This window comes from Seriola aureovittata, chromosome 19 (assembly GCF_021018895.1).
Source record: "Seriola aureovittata isolate HTS-2021-v1 ecotype China chromosome 19, ASM2101889v1, whole genome shotgun sequence".
NCBI lineage: Eukaryota > Metazoa > Chordata > Actinopteri > Carangiformes > Carangidae > Seriola > Seriola aureovittata.
In genome coordinates this window covers 6,922,969-6,940,371 of record NC_079382.1, presented here as the reverse complement: position 1 = coordinate 6,940,371, position 17,403 = coordinate 6,922,969, and the positions used below count along the sequence as shown (strand labels likewise).

General features: G+C 39.2%; 1 protein-coding gene across 2 annotated transcripts; it reads left to right on the top strand.

Moving 5' to 3' along the window:
• Positions 1–56: 56 nt before the first annotated feature.
• mmut (methylmalonyl CoA mutase) lies at positions 57–16,839 on the top strand. Of its 2 annotated transcripts, none has more exons than XM_056405518.1 (13): positions 57–164; positions 1,016–1,448; positions 2,429–2,796; positions 2,890–3,047; positions 5,992–6,163; positions 6,274–6,522; positions 6,824–6,935; positions 9,318–9,433; positions 10,716–10,831; positions 11,859–11,990; positions 12,096–12,243; positions 14,508–14,675; positions 15,648–16,839. In XM_056405518.1, the coding sequence occupies exons 2-13, from the start codon at positions 1,052–1,054 to the stop codon at positions 15,774–15,776; spliced, it is 2,265 nt and encodes a 754-aa protein (XP_056261493.1). In that variant the 5' UTR covers positions 57–164; positions 1,016–1,051; the 3' UTR covers positions 15,777–16,839. The 2 variants fall into 2 exon arrangements, with proteins under 2 accessions (XP_056261493.1, XP_056261492.1); XM_056405517.1 differs by lacking the exon at positions 57–164 and adding an exon at positions 340–482.
• Positions 16,840–17,403: the final 564 nt, after the last annotated feature.

The following is a 17,403-nucleotide window of genomic DNA, read 5'->3' as shown; positions in this document are numbered from 1 at the left end:
ATGAAATTTAACAATCTTTGCTTTAATATTTACTTCCGGGTCCTAGGTCAAAGTGTGCCCACTGACTCTAACATGCCATTGGTCGACTGCTACTGTTGTGAAACTTCATTGGATAGACGGTTACACGCCTTCTGTCAACCTGAAAGAGCACAACAGAAGACAAGGTCAGAAAAGTATCTTAAAATATGTAAATATGAGTACTGTTAGACATAAAGCGGCTATAGAATGTCTCAAGTTAGCGGCATTGTTTTGGTTCCTCCCGCTAATGCTAACACATGTAGCAAATCAGCATCTACGGCTAGCTAACAGGCTTAGCAGCCAACCAACAACCGTAGCTTAGTTAACGTTATTCCAACATTCACTTGTTTTGTCTTTCTGTTTTTTTTTTCCCCCGAGAATTAGAAAAGCCAGCACTGATTTAATCATCCCGTAACTTTGTGACTTCTAGAGAAGATGAGAAACGTGTCGTATTTGTTTGTTTGGTAAGATAGTCGAACCACCACAATGCTAAAAAGTAGCTAACATTTTCGCTGTTGAATTAGTCTGTCAAGCGAGAGAGTAACACATACTGCTAACGTTAAACACGCCCAAACTTGTACGAATTATGTACTGCAGTGTTTCTATTGTACTGTAAGTACGTTGGCTAAAGTTGTTTCATATGGTTTCCGTAGTGTTGTAAGAAGTTATCGCTCGTTTACATGTTTTCTTGTCGCTCACAGCCCCACCATGACTTTGTTTTGTCTGTAACAGGTCGTGGTGTGGCCACATTATGTTACTACTAGTAGGCCTTAAAGTAATTATCCACCAAAATAAACTGTAGAGGGTGTCAGCGATCAGCTATTTTCTTTTTTATAATTCATTTGTCTCTGTAAGAAATGCTTCTTCTATTGATATTCATGCCTAACTGTTGACTGTCTGCTTGAAAACCCCAGAAATGGTCATATATGAAGCAATACCTTTGCCTCGGATCAAAAATTACAATTATATAACATCTGTTTCTTAATGTCTACCTTAGGTTATCCATGTGTGTCTGATTGAGCCAACAGTAAGCATGCTGACTGCACAGAGGGCATGTGCAGCAATGGCTGCCAGGCGCCTGGTTAGAGCGTCAGTCTCCTCAGCACACACACACCGCTCTCTGATCCACACTTCCATACCATGGCAGGACCAGGTTGAGCTTCACTCTGAATGGGCCAGTCTGGCTAAGAAACAGCTTAAAGGGAAGAACCCAGAGGATCTGATCTGGCGCACACCAGAGGGACTCAACATCAAGCCTGTGTACACTAAAGCAGACTCAGCCCGTGGTGCTGATGAATTGCCAGGAGTGTTTCCCTATACTAGGGGGCCCTATCCCACCATGTACACTTACAGACCGTGGACCATCAGGCAGTATGCTGGCTTTAGTACTGTGGAGGAGAGCAACAAGTTCTATAAAGATAACATTAAAGGTAGAGTTTGCTGTGTACATTTCTATTTTTAGCAGAAACACTATAAAGTCAAACCTACTGTGCAACATAAGTTGAACATCCTCTCATCCTGTAATGGCAGATGTTGTGTTTTGTTAGACACAAATTTGTGACACATCAGAACCCTACACTTAATTTGATGTACAGTATATAACACTCCCCACTGATGCCAAGCGCCCACTGAAATGTTTTATTTTACTAGATGCTACGCTTTGAATCGCACAGAATAATTAGAAAACTAGATTTAAAAAGATGGAACGACTAAAACCACAGTGGCATTGGAGAGTCATATATGTATGTGAATACTACATTATATAATCAGAAACTATATGAAGAGTTGTAACCTTTTAGGTCACCATAGCCTGCAAGGGCTAACCACAAATACAGATGATAATTAGACTTAAATGTCATTTCATTTCGAGCGTGTCAATTAAGATGTCTGAAATGAAGGCTGCTATGTTTATTCCCCAATGAGTAATTATTATATGTTGATCTCCTCATATAAGTAGTAAGGTGAAACAACCAAAAGGAAAACGGAGGTCAGCTTTTACTGTGAAAATCAATGTGACGTTGTTACAGTGGGCCATTTCTAGCCATTTCTAAAGTTTAAAACTGTTGAGATTATAGTGAGTCTAATCACCAGACAAATTATTGTAAATAGAATTTTTGTGTTGACAGTGCTTGTGGACTGTCAGTTTGCCAGTAGCTGGAAGCAGCCGTTTAATACAGTCATTCATTGCTTAAATCCCTGTGTTAAGTCTTTCAGCAATTTCTGCCATTGCCATGGTTGTGACATTGATTCAGAAGCTGCCTGCACGTTTTATATACTCTGCAGAAATGTCTGCTAATGTTTTCAGCAATGTGTTCCTTAAATTGTCTTTCAGATCTCATCTATAATGCTACTCTAATAATCCTTTTTCCCATCTCTGAGCCACTATTTTTTTTTTGCTCCCTCATTTCAGCTGGACAACAGGGTCTCTCCGTGGCTTTTGATCTCCCGACGCACCGCGGTTATGATTCAGACAACCCCCGAGTCCACGGAGATGTCGGCATGGCTGGAGTCGCTATAGACACAGTTGAGGACATGAAGATGCTTTTTGATGGAATCCCTCTGGAGAAGATGTCTGTTTCAATGACAATGAATGGAGCAGTTATTCCTGTATTGGCTATGTTTATTGTGACTGGAGAGGAGCAGGGTGTGCCTAAAGCCAAACTAACAGGTACAATTCAAAACGACATTTTGAAGGAGTTTATGGTACGAAACACCTATATTTTCCCCCCAGAGCCTTCAATGCACGCCATTGCAGACATATTCGCTTACACCTCCCAGGTATGTTCATCTGCAGTATATACTGTTTCAAGTTTTTAACATTATATAATGCATTATATTTTTGTTGATTTACTGACTTGACCATGTTCACAGCACATGCCCAAGTTCAACTCGATATCCATCAGTGGCTACCACCTTCAGGAGGCTGGAGCTGATGCCATCCTGGAAGTGGCCTACACCATCGCTAATGGCCTCGAGTACTGCCGCACCGGTCTGAAAGCAGGCTTAACCATCGATGAGTTTGCCCCAAGGTACAAAATATTAAGATATCTCTGAGTGTGGAGGCCACAGATTTTGATTTACATATTTGCTACAATGGATCATGTAATTTCAAATATTGTTTCATTACACATTTCCACAATAAACACATTGGAAAGGCCTTGGTAATATCTCAGAAATTCTGTAACAAGAGAAACGTGGTTAAATATGCATAAATGAATATAAATTAAGAATATTTTTTACCAAGCAACAAATGTATTTGTAATAACCTTAGAAAGGTTTTAAGAATTAGAAATGTAATTTCTGAAAAATGTCTTTTCATTTCTTGTTGTCTACTTTAACATGTACACCACATTTGATTCACACTTAAATCGTAGTTCTATGTCACCTCATAACATTATGACAATACCCAATATATTTATCACACATTTGATACACATACACAAATATGCCTACTAGGTATAGTAAAGGTGACATTGTGTGTTAATGCCGGAGTATGATATGCTTAAATTGCCACAGTTAATTATTGAAAACTGAAAGGACACGTTCACTAGATGTATAATTGTTTGCAATTAGAGCTTCGCACAGAAAATTGCTAAATATACTGTCTAACAACAACCATGCCAGATAAGCAAGATTCCTGAAAGTGATAAATGTGGTGTTTACATCCAACCAGTAAAGTTATTAATTAAAATGAACTGGCTGGTCTGATAAGCGTGTCTTAGTTCCAAATATAATGATCAACAGATAAGATATAAGTAATTAATTGGTTCATTTGCTAGACTACATTTTTTTTTTTTTTTTTTAAATGGAATTGATGAGCCACTGCTCACCCAAATAATGACACATCGCTGTCTTGTTTAAGAGCAGGAACTTGTGTAGTCAGTCGGTAACTCCTCAGTTCAGTATGTCACTCAGACACTAACTAAATATCCTGTTAGTGATGTCTCTATTAATATTCCACGAATACTATGCACCCCTTTATTTGTTGAAGCAGCAGATGGGACTCACAGACAGAACCAGCATACAGCTAAAGCCAGGTGGAAAGGCTGCTAGTCAAATTAAACAATTCCTATATCTACTACAGACCACAACTCAAAGTGCGTCAATTAGATATAATGTAATATATCATATAAATGAAATAAGGAAGAATTAAGTTGGGCAAAGGTGTTACATACTTTATATGTTAGTTTGACCTGTTTAACATAGTTTAACTACTCATTTCTTTAGGGGATAAACAAAGTTGTGAGTTACCCATAATGCATCTTTTATACTGTGATTCTCTTTGGCTACATTCTTTTCTGATAACTTGATATTAATGGTGATCTATAACGTACAGCAGATGGGTTGTTTTTTTTTAAGTCAATTGCGCCACTGCACTCCCTCACCAACTCCGCACTCGGCGCAGTTCCTGTCCCTTGCTTTGTACTTTCATTATCTCCTCTTCATGTGTCCTTCAGCTGTTTTTTTTTTTTTTCCTCTGCCTTTCAATCACGCAGATAATAGCAGAGTTACATGGGCATGCTGTCTTGAGAAACATCCTGACAGTCGTGACCCTTCTCCACGTAATGACTTCAGAGACAGACCTTACAGACAGTCACTCTAAATCAATCTAGAGATGTCACTCAATTGTTTGAAATGGAAGGTTTTCCACCCTCCGCCATTATCTTTCTCTACAGCTGATTGTTCTTGACTCAGAAACCAATGACAGTGACAAATGTGACTGTCATGTTACATTTTGGACATTAAAGGTGCCATGGTGGTGAGAATTCAGTGTATTGTCAAATTGTGTTTTACTGTATTGAATTTCTGCAATACAGTAAAAGAATGAAGGTTAGAAATTTGTATGATTTCTTTGCAAGAGAAAGGCACATGCTCTATCGATTGCCCTTCCTTTTAAGCAATATTTTTTGTTGAGCTGAAACAGATAATGGATTCATTTATTCAATTGCCAAACATAATCTGGTTGCAGCTTCTCACATTAGAGGATTTTCAGCTTTTCATTGTCATTTATCACTAAAAACTGATTACCTTTAGGTTTGTGAGTGTTGGTTGAACAAACAGGATATTTGAGGATGTCACCGTGAGCTCTGGGAAGTTGTGATGGGCATTTCCCCAAAAAATTTCATAGACTAAATGATTAATTGATTAATTGAAAAAGCAATCAGCAGACTCGTCTATAATGAAAATAGGCATCAGTTCATTCGATACATTAAGTAAAAACATTGCTATGGTAAATAGAAAAGATCAAGAACAAGTGTGTGAATTCATCAGGATTCATTCAATCTTGGCTGTAAAACAGCATCATGATCACTTTGGTCTGTTGTCACTTGACCAATATTATTTGAGTTTAATGTAAATACAAATTAGCCAATACTCTTTTTTTTTTACCTCTTTTTCCATAAATGCATCAAAAAACTTTTCTTTTCTTTTTTGTTTTTTAAAGAATCACACCAATTTATTTTATTGTTATTGTGATATTTTGCAGTTTAAAAAATGATCTTTTCAGCGCTCCCTGGTGGACAAACTGTATTAAGGAAGCCCTGTTTCTAAATGACCGTAGACATATTTTGACATTTCTGTGCTGCAGTTTTTTAATCACTTGCATGCATACTGATGTGGTCATGTAGGCTGATGTATAAGCCCAGCAGATGTATTGCTCTACTTTAGGACCTTAGTTCTTGGGCAGTTTGGCCAGTTGTGGAGTCTGTGTGGATGATGATGGGTGGGAAGGGCATTACAGACTGAAAGGTTGCTGTGTCATGGGTTTTGTGGCTGTCTGTGACTATCTGGTTGTTAGGTTACTGGCATTGGGTCTGTACAAAATATCTCTATGAGCAGAAAACACTTGATTTATATTTTTGTGCATAATTATAATAGCATAATAATTGATATCGGTTACATTTAATTCTGTCTATTTTAATAACAGACTTTATTTCTCTTTCTTTAACATTTATGTTGTGTGTGTGCCGTCAGGTTGTCGTTCTTCTGGGGTATTGGGATGAATTTCTACATGGAAATTGCCAAGCTGAGGGCAGGCAGGAGATTATGGGCCACACTCATTCAAGAGAACTTCCAGCCCAAGAATGCAAAGTCTCTCCTGCTGCGCACACACTGCCAGACTTCAGGCTGGTCTCTCACCGAACAAGTAAATATAAGTCGTTATAGGAATAATATGAAAATGTGAAAATCAAATCTAAATCTGTTAAATGAATGGACAATAGTTACAACTTTCCTCTTTGGCTCTCACTCCCGTAGGATCCATACAACAACGTGATTCGAACGGTGATTGAAGCCATGGCAGCTGTGTTCGGGGGGACCCAGTCACTCCACACTAACTCATTCGATGAAGCTCTTGGCTTGCCCACAGTGAAGAGCGCTCGCATTGCCAGGAACACCCAGATCATCATCCAGGAGGAGTCGGGCATCCCCAAAGTCGCTGACCCCTGGGGTGGTTCGCACATGATGGAGTCTCTCACGGAGGACGTCTACAACACGGCCCTAAAGGTTTGTCATGGGGATAAATGGGCATCTGCCTCGGCCTCCTCTGAAAGTAATGAGAGGAGGGTTTTAATTAATATTTTACTCCTTTGCAAATTTTTTGAGCATAAACTTACCCATAACATATAGCTAAGGGTTAATGAAACTCTTTAAAATCCTTGTTAAGAATATTTTTTTTTAGAACCACGTTGTCTTGTGCCTACCTGGTTTTAGTGAGGTAAATATCATAATACATGAAGTAAAATGACGACAGAAATAATCCATCATCATAGACATTCTTTCACAACCTGTGTTTTCCTTTGTATAGTTCATCAAAGACATTGAAGATATGGGAGGCATGGCCAGAGCTGTGGCAGAGGGTATTCCAAAACTACGCATTGAGGAATGTGCAGCACGTAGACAGGCCCGCATTGACTCAGGTACTGTATAAATATATCAGTTGCTAATGGCCTTAAAGCCTCTTATTCTTTGATCTTTTCATCTTCTTCCTCTGCTTTAAGTACTTAATACTCTCTACCTCTTAACTTAACTTTGGTCTGTATGTAACAACCATGCAATTAACTTTACACATCTAATAAAGGTTACAGTTTTGACATTAAGTGAATGTACAGCTCCTTCATTCTGTGTGAAATGGTCACATTTCTCACCAAATTTGGCATTAAATGTTTAATTTATCAGTCTAATCTTCCCCAAATACAGAAGGCTTTTTTCTCATGCAGGTTTGGATGTTATTATTCTTGCTTTGTTTGTCTTTTTTAAGAAACTACAGAGTTACTACACACCCAGAGAGTCCTGCTTTTGAGGACTTAGGCCCAGACCACACTGCCTGCGTGCCTGGAAACTGTGGAACGTCTTGGTTTTTATTTTGGCGCCCATGTTAATGGGTTAGAGCAGACACACTGTCTGTGTGAAACTGTCGCGTGATCCACAGATTCACTGTCTCACCTATTTTTCACACATGACATGTGCAGTTCCCAGGAATAATAGACAGAGAAAACATCTGTTGATATTGACATTATACCAGCAACATTTACATAAAACTGACACCTTTCACTGTGAGTTGTATTTGAATACCAGACAGACATGCAGAGATATAAATATTATATTTTTGAACCATTTTAGCAAATGCATGAGGAGAGCACATGTACTACATCGTCATAGAGGAAACTCAGGGCAGACTAAAATTATGTCTATAATGTAACTGTGAAGTGCAATGTTTTACTAGTGCCTGCTTTTCTCTCTCGCTCTCTCGGTGTGTGTGTGTGTGTGTGTGTGTGTGTGTGTGTGTGTGTGTGTGTGTGTGTGTGTGTGTGTGTGTGTGTGTGTGTGTGTGTGTGTGTGTGTGTGTGTGTGTGTGTGCGTGTGTGCGTGTGTGCGTGCGTGTGTCTGGCTCTAAACAAGGGCAAATAAGGTTAACAAGGTTTATAATGAAAAGAAATCCAACATTAGATTGTTGATTGCCACGTCCAAGGTAAATTCAATTTGAAAGATAGAGCTGGCAGCAGCAGCGACGCACCAGAAGAGCAAGTGGTATGAATACGCACGTGTGTGAGCCGCAGCAGGCCAGTTACACACAAAGCAGTTTGTCCTGAGCATTAAGCAGTTGAGATTTTCACTATGCTCCATGTTTTTTTTTTTTCTTCTTCAAAGTGATGTAACATGGTTCTTGCTTTGCTCTGTAACACACTTACACACTGTATCCTGCCTTTTAAAACCCCTTGATGTGGTCGTAATACTCTGTAGAGTCTAAACATTCAATTTGTGGAGGTCAGTGCTCTTTACTATGATTAAGCCTTTAAAAAAAGTAGTTTTTTATTTAAGCTTATTGTAAGTGACCCCAAAGACTGGCTTAAAATGTGTGCTTATACTGCAAAGCAACCACAGGTGGATAAGGAAAACAGCAAATACAAGGTCATATCATAGCTTGAATCCAGCTGACCCTGTGTATTTTGTTGTGTTGTTTGAGGAGATGTGTCTTTACTTGTGTCAGGGTCTTACCAGGGAGTTTAATTGAGGTTTCTTTGTATAGTTTTGAAATGAACATTAGCTTTTGATGTGTAACTTCAGAAATGACTGTGATGGAGCAGAGCAGAACCGTCATAGACTGGATAGCTTTTCTCCATAATCCCCCTGATGCCTGCTCTCATTGATATTCATTGGCTTTCTGATTCACCCCAGCAGCACATCTTTACTACTGACATTTTTTTTTCACTTCTGATGGGCCGTGAGTTCTGATTGACCATGTTAGGCTCTCTGATCATTTTCAGTTTTCCTACACTGAGGTCAAATTTTAAGATTATATGTGATGGGATACTTGGAGAATATAGAGAATTAAAATCTTCTCTAAAGGCTACTAATATGACAACAATTAAATAGGTTTCAGTGGGAATAACATCAGGGAATTCAGTTATGTTAAGATTCCTTAAATCCTGAACTTACCTCTGTGTTAATGTGTGTATTACATTAATATTCAGTGAGAATAACTTCAGACATACAGTAGGGTAGGTGTGTAAAAGCTTTGTACTCCAGGATGATATTGCAGATCTAAACAGGTTCGCTGACATGGGAGTTTTCTTTTAGCATACTTTTTGATTTTAATGCTGTGACACCAGTTGCATTCCTGCAGATGTTTGTTTAATACATGGGTAAAAAAAAGTTCTTCTTTCTGCTCCCTCGATAACAACCTTAAAAGGATGTGCACAAATGTGTGTTTTCTGTCGACACAACACAAAGCTGTGTTTGTGTGTTTGTTTTTCTCACTGATTCATGTACCTGCACAACTTTTGTCCTTTTCTTTATAGGATCAGAAGTCATCGTCGGCGTGAATAAGTACCGTCTGGAAAAAGAGGAGAGTGTAGAGGTGCTGGCCATAGACAACACTGTTGTACGTCAGAAACAGATTGAAAAACTGAAAAAGGTCAGTGTTCCTTTTAGAGTCGACTTCTAGATGAACGAGTGGTATCTAAAGGATAAGATTTTTTTTCCCTTCGTTTTTGTTCAAAGAAATGTTCAAAGAATTCCACGAGTAAAACCACAGATTAAAGCATGAAAAGACAACAAAACTTTGAATGAAACTCTGATAGTCTCACAGTTTGTCCATGCACTAACCGTATTGCCTACCTCTGTTTATCCACACACTGTAATTCTGCAGGGGAAACAGTCAGGAGTTCAAACACTGACTCAGTCGACCTGTGTGGCACCCTATCTCAAATTTTATTGTGAAGTGGGTGACTGGAGGACTATGGCTCTACATGGGCTTGCATATATGTGATTCCAATGCAGCGCTTTGTGGCATTTGTTGCAGCAAAAGTTGAACCTGGTTCAACTTTTTTTGCCACATCACAGTTTTTTTTGAAACCGCGATTACAAGACAGAAAGTTGTGTAGTGTGAAAACTGTACTGACAACTGGTGGCTTTGAAAGTCATGTAGTGTGGACATAGCACAAGGCACATGTTTGAAGCAAGAAAAGGAGCTTTGAACTTTGCACAAATGCAGATGACGAACTGTTGTCATCTCTGACTTGAGGAAGAGGAAGACAATGAAGTGTTTAGACTGTACGACATAACGGCTGTTAGTAGAGTTAAAACAAGATGACTGTCAGTCAGTCAGAAGTCAGTCTGGAGAAGTGATACATACATTTTCATCACTGTATGCAGAATTGAATGTTAGATAGGCTTCACCAGTGTGTTGACAGTTTTAAGCAGTTTTACACAGTGATTTGAGGTGTTTGTATGTGTGGTGCAGACGCTGTAGCTCATCTTCCAAGGCTGAATCACAAACATGCCTTATTTATATCATGTCCAGGTGATTATGCATTGGGACGTCAGTTAAAGTCACTGTAGGTCCAGTGCCTGGGGCTTATGGGGGACTGGGCTGTACTGTAGACAGCTGTAAGGTAGATACATAGTATGATTGCTGCAGCTGTTTAGGAATAAAAAAAAAAAAAAAATCAAGGCCATTTTCACTCAGCTCAAAGTCAAGGCTGTATAGTATTTCTGATTGGATTTTCAGTACTTTTTGACAATGATAAAATATTATCATTGCTTACTATCGGAATACATTTCCACCAAGCAGACATTCAGACAATCACGGGTGTAACTAATAACAAAATCCAGTATCTGCTGTAAGAAAAGTTGTCAACAGAGAGGATAAAAATTCTGAATGACATGTTTCTGTCTTGTTGCTTGTTTTGTTTCAGGTGAGGGAAAGTCGTGACCCTCAGGCAGCGAAGAAGTGCCTGGCAGCCATTGAGGAGTGTGCCCAAACCAGAGAGGGCAACCTTTTAGCCCTGGCCGTGGAGGCAGCTCGAGCCAGGTCAGACCTCTCACTGGCACTAAAATCACAGATTGTAATGATCACTTTTACATCTGGATCAATTTAGCTTCAGATGCTATGCTAATGTAATTGTCATAGTGCTTCTCCTTCTCTGATTTTCACCATCTCCTAGATGTCTCCATAATTCAGATGAACTCTATGAAGATGTTACATGCAGTGGGCACATAACCATAACCATTAGGACCCGTGTGATCTTGTTTTGTCCACATTCCATGTTGTAACATGATCATCATCTTGATCATTGTGGTATTTTTCTTGAAAGCTTGATTGTTAGTGGGAAACCTTGAGCAGTATGTTTGTGGTTAATATTTCTTCATACCTGGGGCTGTCATGTGGCAGTTCATTAAACAGTCACACTAAATCTGGAGGGGTTGCAGGAAAGAGTTTTTTTTTTTAAGGCCCACACATGTGGTTAAAATAGTTTAGATACTGATACTGTTAAGCCCGTTTTGAGAAAAGAAAGATGTTACAGAATTTTTTTTTTTCTAACTGTGCAGCACTGTGTGAAGAGCCCACATGCTGAGAGGCACTGGCGTGGCATGACCATATTATTTAACATCTCAACTCGCACAATAATCTACAGCCACTTAAACATCCCATTCTCTTTTACTACCGTTAGACCTTTAATCCATCTAAATATAATGTGCTGTCTACCCTGATTTTACCACAAATGACTGAGCTATTTTCACTTCAACCATTGACTTACAAATAACGCTGAAGTAACTTGATTGTTGCTGTCTTATTACCCTTGCAGTGATATTGTGGGAAATGAGATTACAGTAAATCTTTCTACCATATGATGCAGATACTAACAAGGCATCAAAACAGATCATTAAGCAGGCTGCCATAAATTGTGAAACGTAATTAAACAGCAAGCTATTTAGTATTTAGTAGTAATATTTCACATTCAGTAGCAGTAATTGAATGGGATTGTCTTAAAACGAGTGACTGCACTCTATTATCTATCATTGGAATGTGAAAACACATTGTTTTCTCTTTTCTACAGATGCTCTGTTGGTGAAATCACTGATGCCATGAAGAAAGTGTTTGGCGAACACAAGGCCAGCACCAGGATGGTGAGCGGGGCTTACCGCAGCGAGTTTGGGGAGCATGAAGAGATTGCCCTGACCCACAACAGGTAGAAAGTAAAACATAACAGCACCTGGATCGTCATGGTAGACAGGTTCATTTCTTGTATCTCAGGTAAATAAAAAGTTTTTTTTTTTCTCTTTCAAAATCTCAGAGTTGCAGATTTTAAGAAGCACGAGGGCAGGAACCCTCGACTGCTTGTTGCAAAGATGGGGCAGGATGGCCACGACAGAGGAGCCAAAGTCATTGCCACAGGGTTTGCCGACCTGGGCTTTGATGTGGACATCGGACCACTGTTTCAGGTCAGTGTCATACTGTAGAGTGGAGCTAACCGTCTGCTGCCTACGCCAGCTCGGCCAATGTAGAGATAACATTCACCACGGATGGTGCTCCACACAAAATCCAGCAGCCTTTTAGTTTGAATTTAACCATCTGTTTGGCTCATTTTGGCGCTGACTGACCGTCACCATTGCAGGTGTTTTACCAAGCTACAATAGCAGACTTTAATCGGCTACTCGTGTTTGGCCTGGCTGTGCATCACTCAGAAAACAGCAAATCAGAAGAGAGCGTCTGAGCCTCAGAGCTTGTTTTGTTAGAGCTGAACTTAAATATAGCGTGTAGTTTCCATTTTTCTTCTTTTTTGTTAACCACATCTCACATTTATTAGTCTCAGCTATTTTTATAATAAACAAACTCAACACATCACAACACAACAACTGAACAGCTAATTTTCTCTTTCTTTCCCTTTTGTATTTCACTCCCCCAGTTTCACCACTTCTCTGAATATCGTCTCTCTCCTCTGTTTGTGTATCACTCACTAACGTGAATTGCAGTGATACCAAACATTCTTTGTGTAAGGCAAATTCTCCAACTAAAAAGGCTCGTAAATGGTACTTTATTGAAGCCAGGTGCACTGTAAAGTAAAAATACTTAATGGAAAAAACATAAAGTTGTAAGAGAAATAAACTGTTAACTGCTGCAGGTACATAATAACAGTAAGAAAATTATTAACTATTTGTATTTATTTTTCAATTAAATAGTCACAAGCATTTCCTTTTTAACAGAAAATTTCCCTGATTTCTGTTTTCCAATTTTATTATATTTATAATGGGAGTTTTTGGTGACATTTTGTCAGAATACCTTTCCACCAGGCAGCGCAAAGTGGACAAAAACTGACATACGCTGGTCAGACACAGGCGCAACTAATAATCCTAATGAATGACAGCTGCATTCCACTCAGGTGTGTCAGTGCTAGGGACCTGTTATTGTTCATGCCGGCTCAGTGCGTCTGGCACATTGAAATGCAACAGAGGCAGCGTGAATGATAGTAGTTGCACCTGTGGTCTTCCTGCTTTGACAAGTCAAAACATGCCCTTGAAGAAAGGTCTATAAGCGGTTTGACTATTCCATTCTCTGTGTGAAAGAATAAACACAAACATTTCAATGCGGTCTGACCTGAGTGGGCAGAACATGTTTATGCCCCAATTGCTGGAAGGCAGATCCAGCTCCCAACTGCCTGACCCTAAAGCCATTAACTTTGGTTGATTTTCACATGTGTATAGGAGGTGAGGACATGCTGAAGTGCAGTGTTTCATTACTCTTTAAGGTAATGACATGCCGCACATATAACAGACATGCAGTCTGTTGTTTGAGTTCAAGAGCTCAAACAACCTCAACTCATATCTTCAGCTTAACCAAGATGAGTTTTCACATTCTGGGTATCATATGGGTGCATCAATATAATGTGTTAAATCCTAATGACTCCCCAACTTGAAGATGTTCATAACGTGTCAGTCTTTTTGTGTGGTTTACGTAAATAGATAAAAGACAGTGATGACGTGCATATTGAGGGCGTGTGCCCCACGACACCAGATGCCAGATTTTATTGGACAAGTTTGTCAACCACTGATCACATGGCTCTGTGTTAAGTACAGCCTCTGGCAATGAGTAAATAAATAATGAAATGCATGATGAAAAAGCAAGTGTCATACTAAACTGCCGTCATTTTCAACACAGCACTCACAAAACAAAGGCCTTGGGAAAACTGTTTTACATGATGAATTATGTTTCAAGTTGAACAAGGAAGAGATACTTGTGACTTTTTGTTGCCCTCCATGTGATCCTGTGAACCTCTGCTAAAGTAGGGGTAAATGGGAAATACATGTAGCTTTTGAAAATGGACCCCAGGGACGGGCAACTTTGACAAGTTTGGCATTAGTGATGTTGCCATAGACGGAGTCAGACTTGGGGAAACTAGAAACACTTTACTGAAGCCTGCAAGTAATTAAGTAGCTGGTTTATAAGCCATAAGTCTTTCTGAATACATCACTGGTGTCATAAACAGCATTCATCAAGCAGAAGAGACTATAGTAACTTACTAATAATCAATGTTATTATTATTTTTATATTGAGTTGAGAAAGTCATGCAAAGAACGGCGAATTAAGATCAGATTGAAGTGGTGGTGGAACTGCACTACATGATATTGAAATGTGTTTCTTATATGTAGTCCTTCTCACTCTGAGATGGATTTTCTTTGTTTTTTCATGTCTGGTTTTGGGTGAACAGACTCCCCTTGAGGTTGCCCAGCAGGCGGTCGATGCTGATGTTCACTGTGTCGGGGTCAGCACTCTTGCCGCAGGACACAAGACCCTGGTCCCAGAGCTCATCAAGGAACTACGGAAGCTCAACAGGCCAGATATTCTTGTCATCTGTGGAGGTGTCATCCCACCACAGGTAACATCTGACTTCCATGATCATCAAATCTCTTAACAAAGTAAACTTCTCAATATAACAGTCCAAAGTAATAAAAGATGTTTTGCTTAATTTTCTACTGAATTTATGCATGTTTGAATTCAAAATCCATTCACCAGAGACTGTGTGTGCGCACTGTCCATAGAGATTGGTGTAATTCAGCATGCAGGTAGAGCCAGCCTACTTGCCTTTCGCAGCAGGTGTGAGCACCATAACAGTCATACAATCTTTGTGTATTTGACAATGTCACTTAAAGGATCTCAGTATGTGTGCAGCATTTTCTTTCAACTAACCAAGATCTGGAGGATTTAATCTTGTAATGATTCTTGTCAGTGTGGTTCCACATTCTGTCCTCATGGTCACGTTGATAATGCAAACACACTGTGCACCTTTAGCTATGCATTATAGAAGCACAAAATACAAGCTATAGTGGGAAATAATAAAAAGTAATAATAACTACCTATAGTGTGTATAATATCAAAAAGTATCTGACCCTGATTTATATGAATAGTGGCCTTCACAAAGAAACCAGCAACAGAGAAATACTGTCACAAATAAACTCTTCAGGGGGGTAAAAGGTGATTTAACAATTTACCTATGAAAACACATTGTTTAGAATGACATGATAAGTGTGAAGATAACAGATAAAATGTCATCTTGCTGTCATATGGATAGAGAACCAATCTCTCATGATGAGGGTGGCTCTGATTCATGTAATTATAATTACCAGACTTTAGGATTTCATTGATCTCATGCTGTGCCGTCTCATTTCTTGTCATCCTGTTCCCGACAGTCTTCGTGATTCTCTGCCAAACACATTCATTTTAGTTCAATTATCTATTGTGTAAAAAATAACAATCAGGCAGGGACTGTGCACATCCTCCTTTCCCTATATAATAAAAGCTGAATTCCTGCAGTTAGTCTAAACTGTGATCCACCTCTGTTTCTATACAGGATTATGAGTTCCTATACCAGAGTGGTGTGTGTGCAATCTTCGGTCCAGGAACCAGGATCCCACAAGCTGCAGTGGAGGTTATTGACAACATTGAGAAGAGTCTGGAAAACATCCGGCAGGCCATGTGAACTCTTAAGAAAAAACTACAACAAGAGCTGTCTATTCATGCTGTGCCAAGAACAGAGTCACAAGTGCGAGCCAACACTTTTGTACAGAATCTGTTTGACTGGTAGCATGAAGTCGTAAAAAACTGTTCACAGCATGTACAGAAGTTAGAATCACTACCAACCTGTGGGGATGTTATGCTTGTATTAACACTCCATTCCCTGTATATCAGATTTGATTTTAACTAGTAATAGGATCCCCAGAGTTTGCAGTAACTTCACAAAGAAACAAAATTAACATCACCAATAAAGAGTGTAGTGTTTTTTGTTTTTTTTTCATTGAGGGAATCACTCAAAATCTAAAGAAATACTGTCACACATAAACGTTTCAGATGGGTAAATGGGGATTGAACTATTTCCCTCCTTTGAAACATGCTTGTGTGAGAATTGCATTGGTTGCAGGGAGAGTAATATCACTGTAAATATCTTTGAAATTCTAAAATATAATTGGGAACTGGGACCCTTGGTGAACACTGTAGACTGTAATAGGATATAATTCAATATTCACGACGGAAATCAGACTATATTAAGACCTTTACCCACACTTAAACAATGGAACATACATTACGTTTAATCAAATTGGAACAGCTTAACAGACACAGTATCATGTGACAGAAATTTGGCTTGAGAAGAGCAGAGCATTTTTTGCCATCAGTATAAAACAAAGGACAATAAACCTTGGAATGTAATGCTTTTTTTGTAAGCTGTCTGTGTGTAATTTGCAGTTACCTAGCAGGGTGTGAATAGTGCTAGTGTAGTGCGGATGGATAGACAGAAATTCACATCAAAACGAACCTCTGTGGAACCCTTACCTCTGATTTTTATGTTTATGGATATTATCATATTGACAGTGGCCTTTTCAATAGTTGTTTCGATCTTTCCTCCCTGCATAATGTTTGATTTAACCAGCTTCAGTCGGTGATCACAATTTATGAAGATTTCCGAAATGGTATTTTTCTATGTGTGATTCTGAATCAGAGTTGGTGCTGTTCAGTCTAAATAAAGTATGTGTACTTTGGAAATGTGACTTGCATCAGAAGATTGTGTAACTTTCTACGCCTCCGCCCGGCGACAGCCAGGGCTTGGAGGCATTATGTTTTCAGGTCATCCATCCATCCGTCCCATTCTCGTGAACACGATATCTCAGTAATCTAATCTAGCTCAAGGAATTTCTACAAATTTGGCATAAACATTCACTTGGACTCAAGGATAAACTGATTTGATTTTGATGATAAAAAGTCAGGCTATACTTGAATTTGCTTGGCCTTCAGAGGAAAAAATGACCCCAGTTAGCACATGTAAGGCTCTGCACTGTCCTACTGCAAAAACTGACCTGACGTCACACTGGCTGAGATGTTTCTAAAACACCACGCTTACCATGATTGATGTGGCGTGCTTATGTGAATGTGACAGAAAGTTCTAGCACGTGGAATGTATACAGATGTAGGAACTGACATTTGAAACTTTGAACAAACTGACTGCCATTCTTTGTGCCCGGAGCTCTGGCTGTTTTCAAAATGAGAGAACTGAATAAACTCCTTCAGTGTGATTGGGTGATATTACATAATCATGGTGTATTAATTTTCCACCG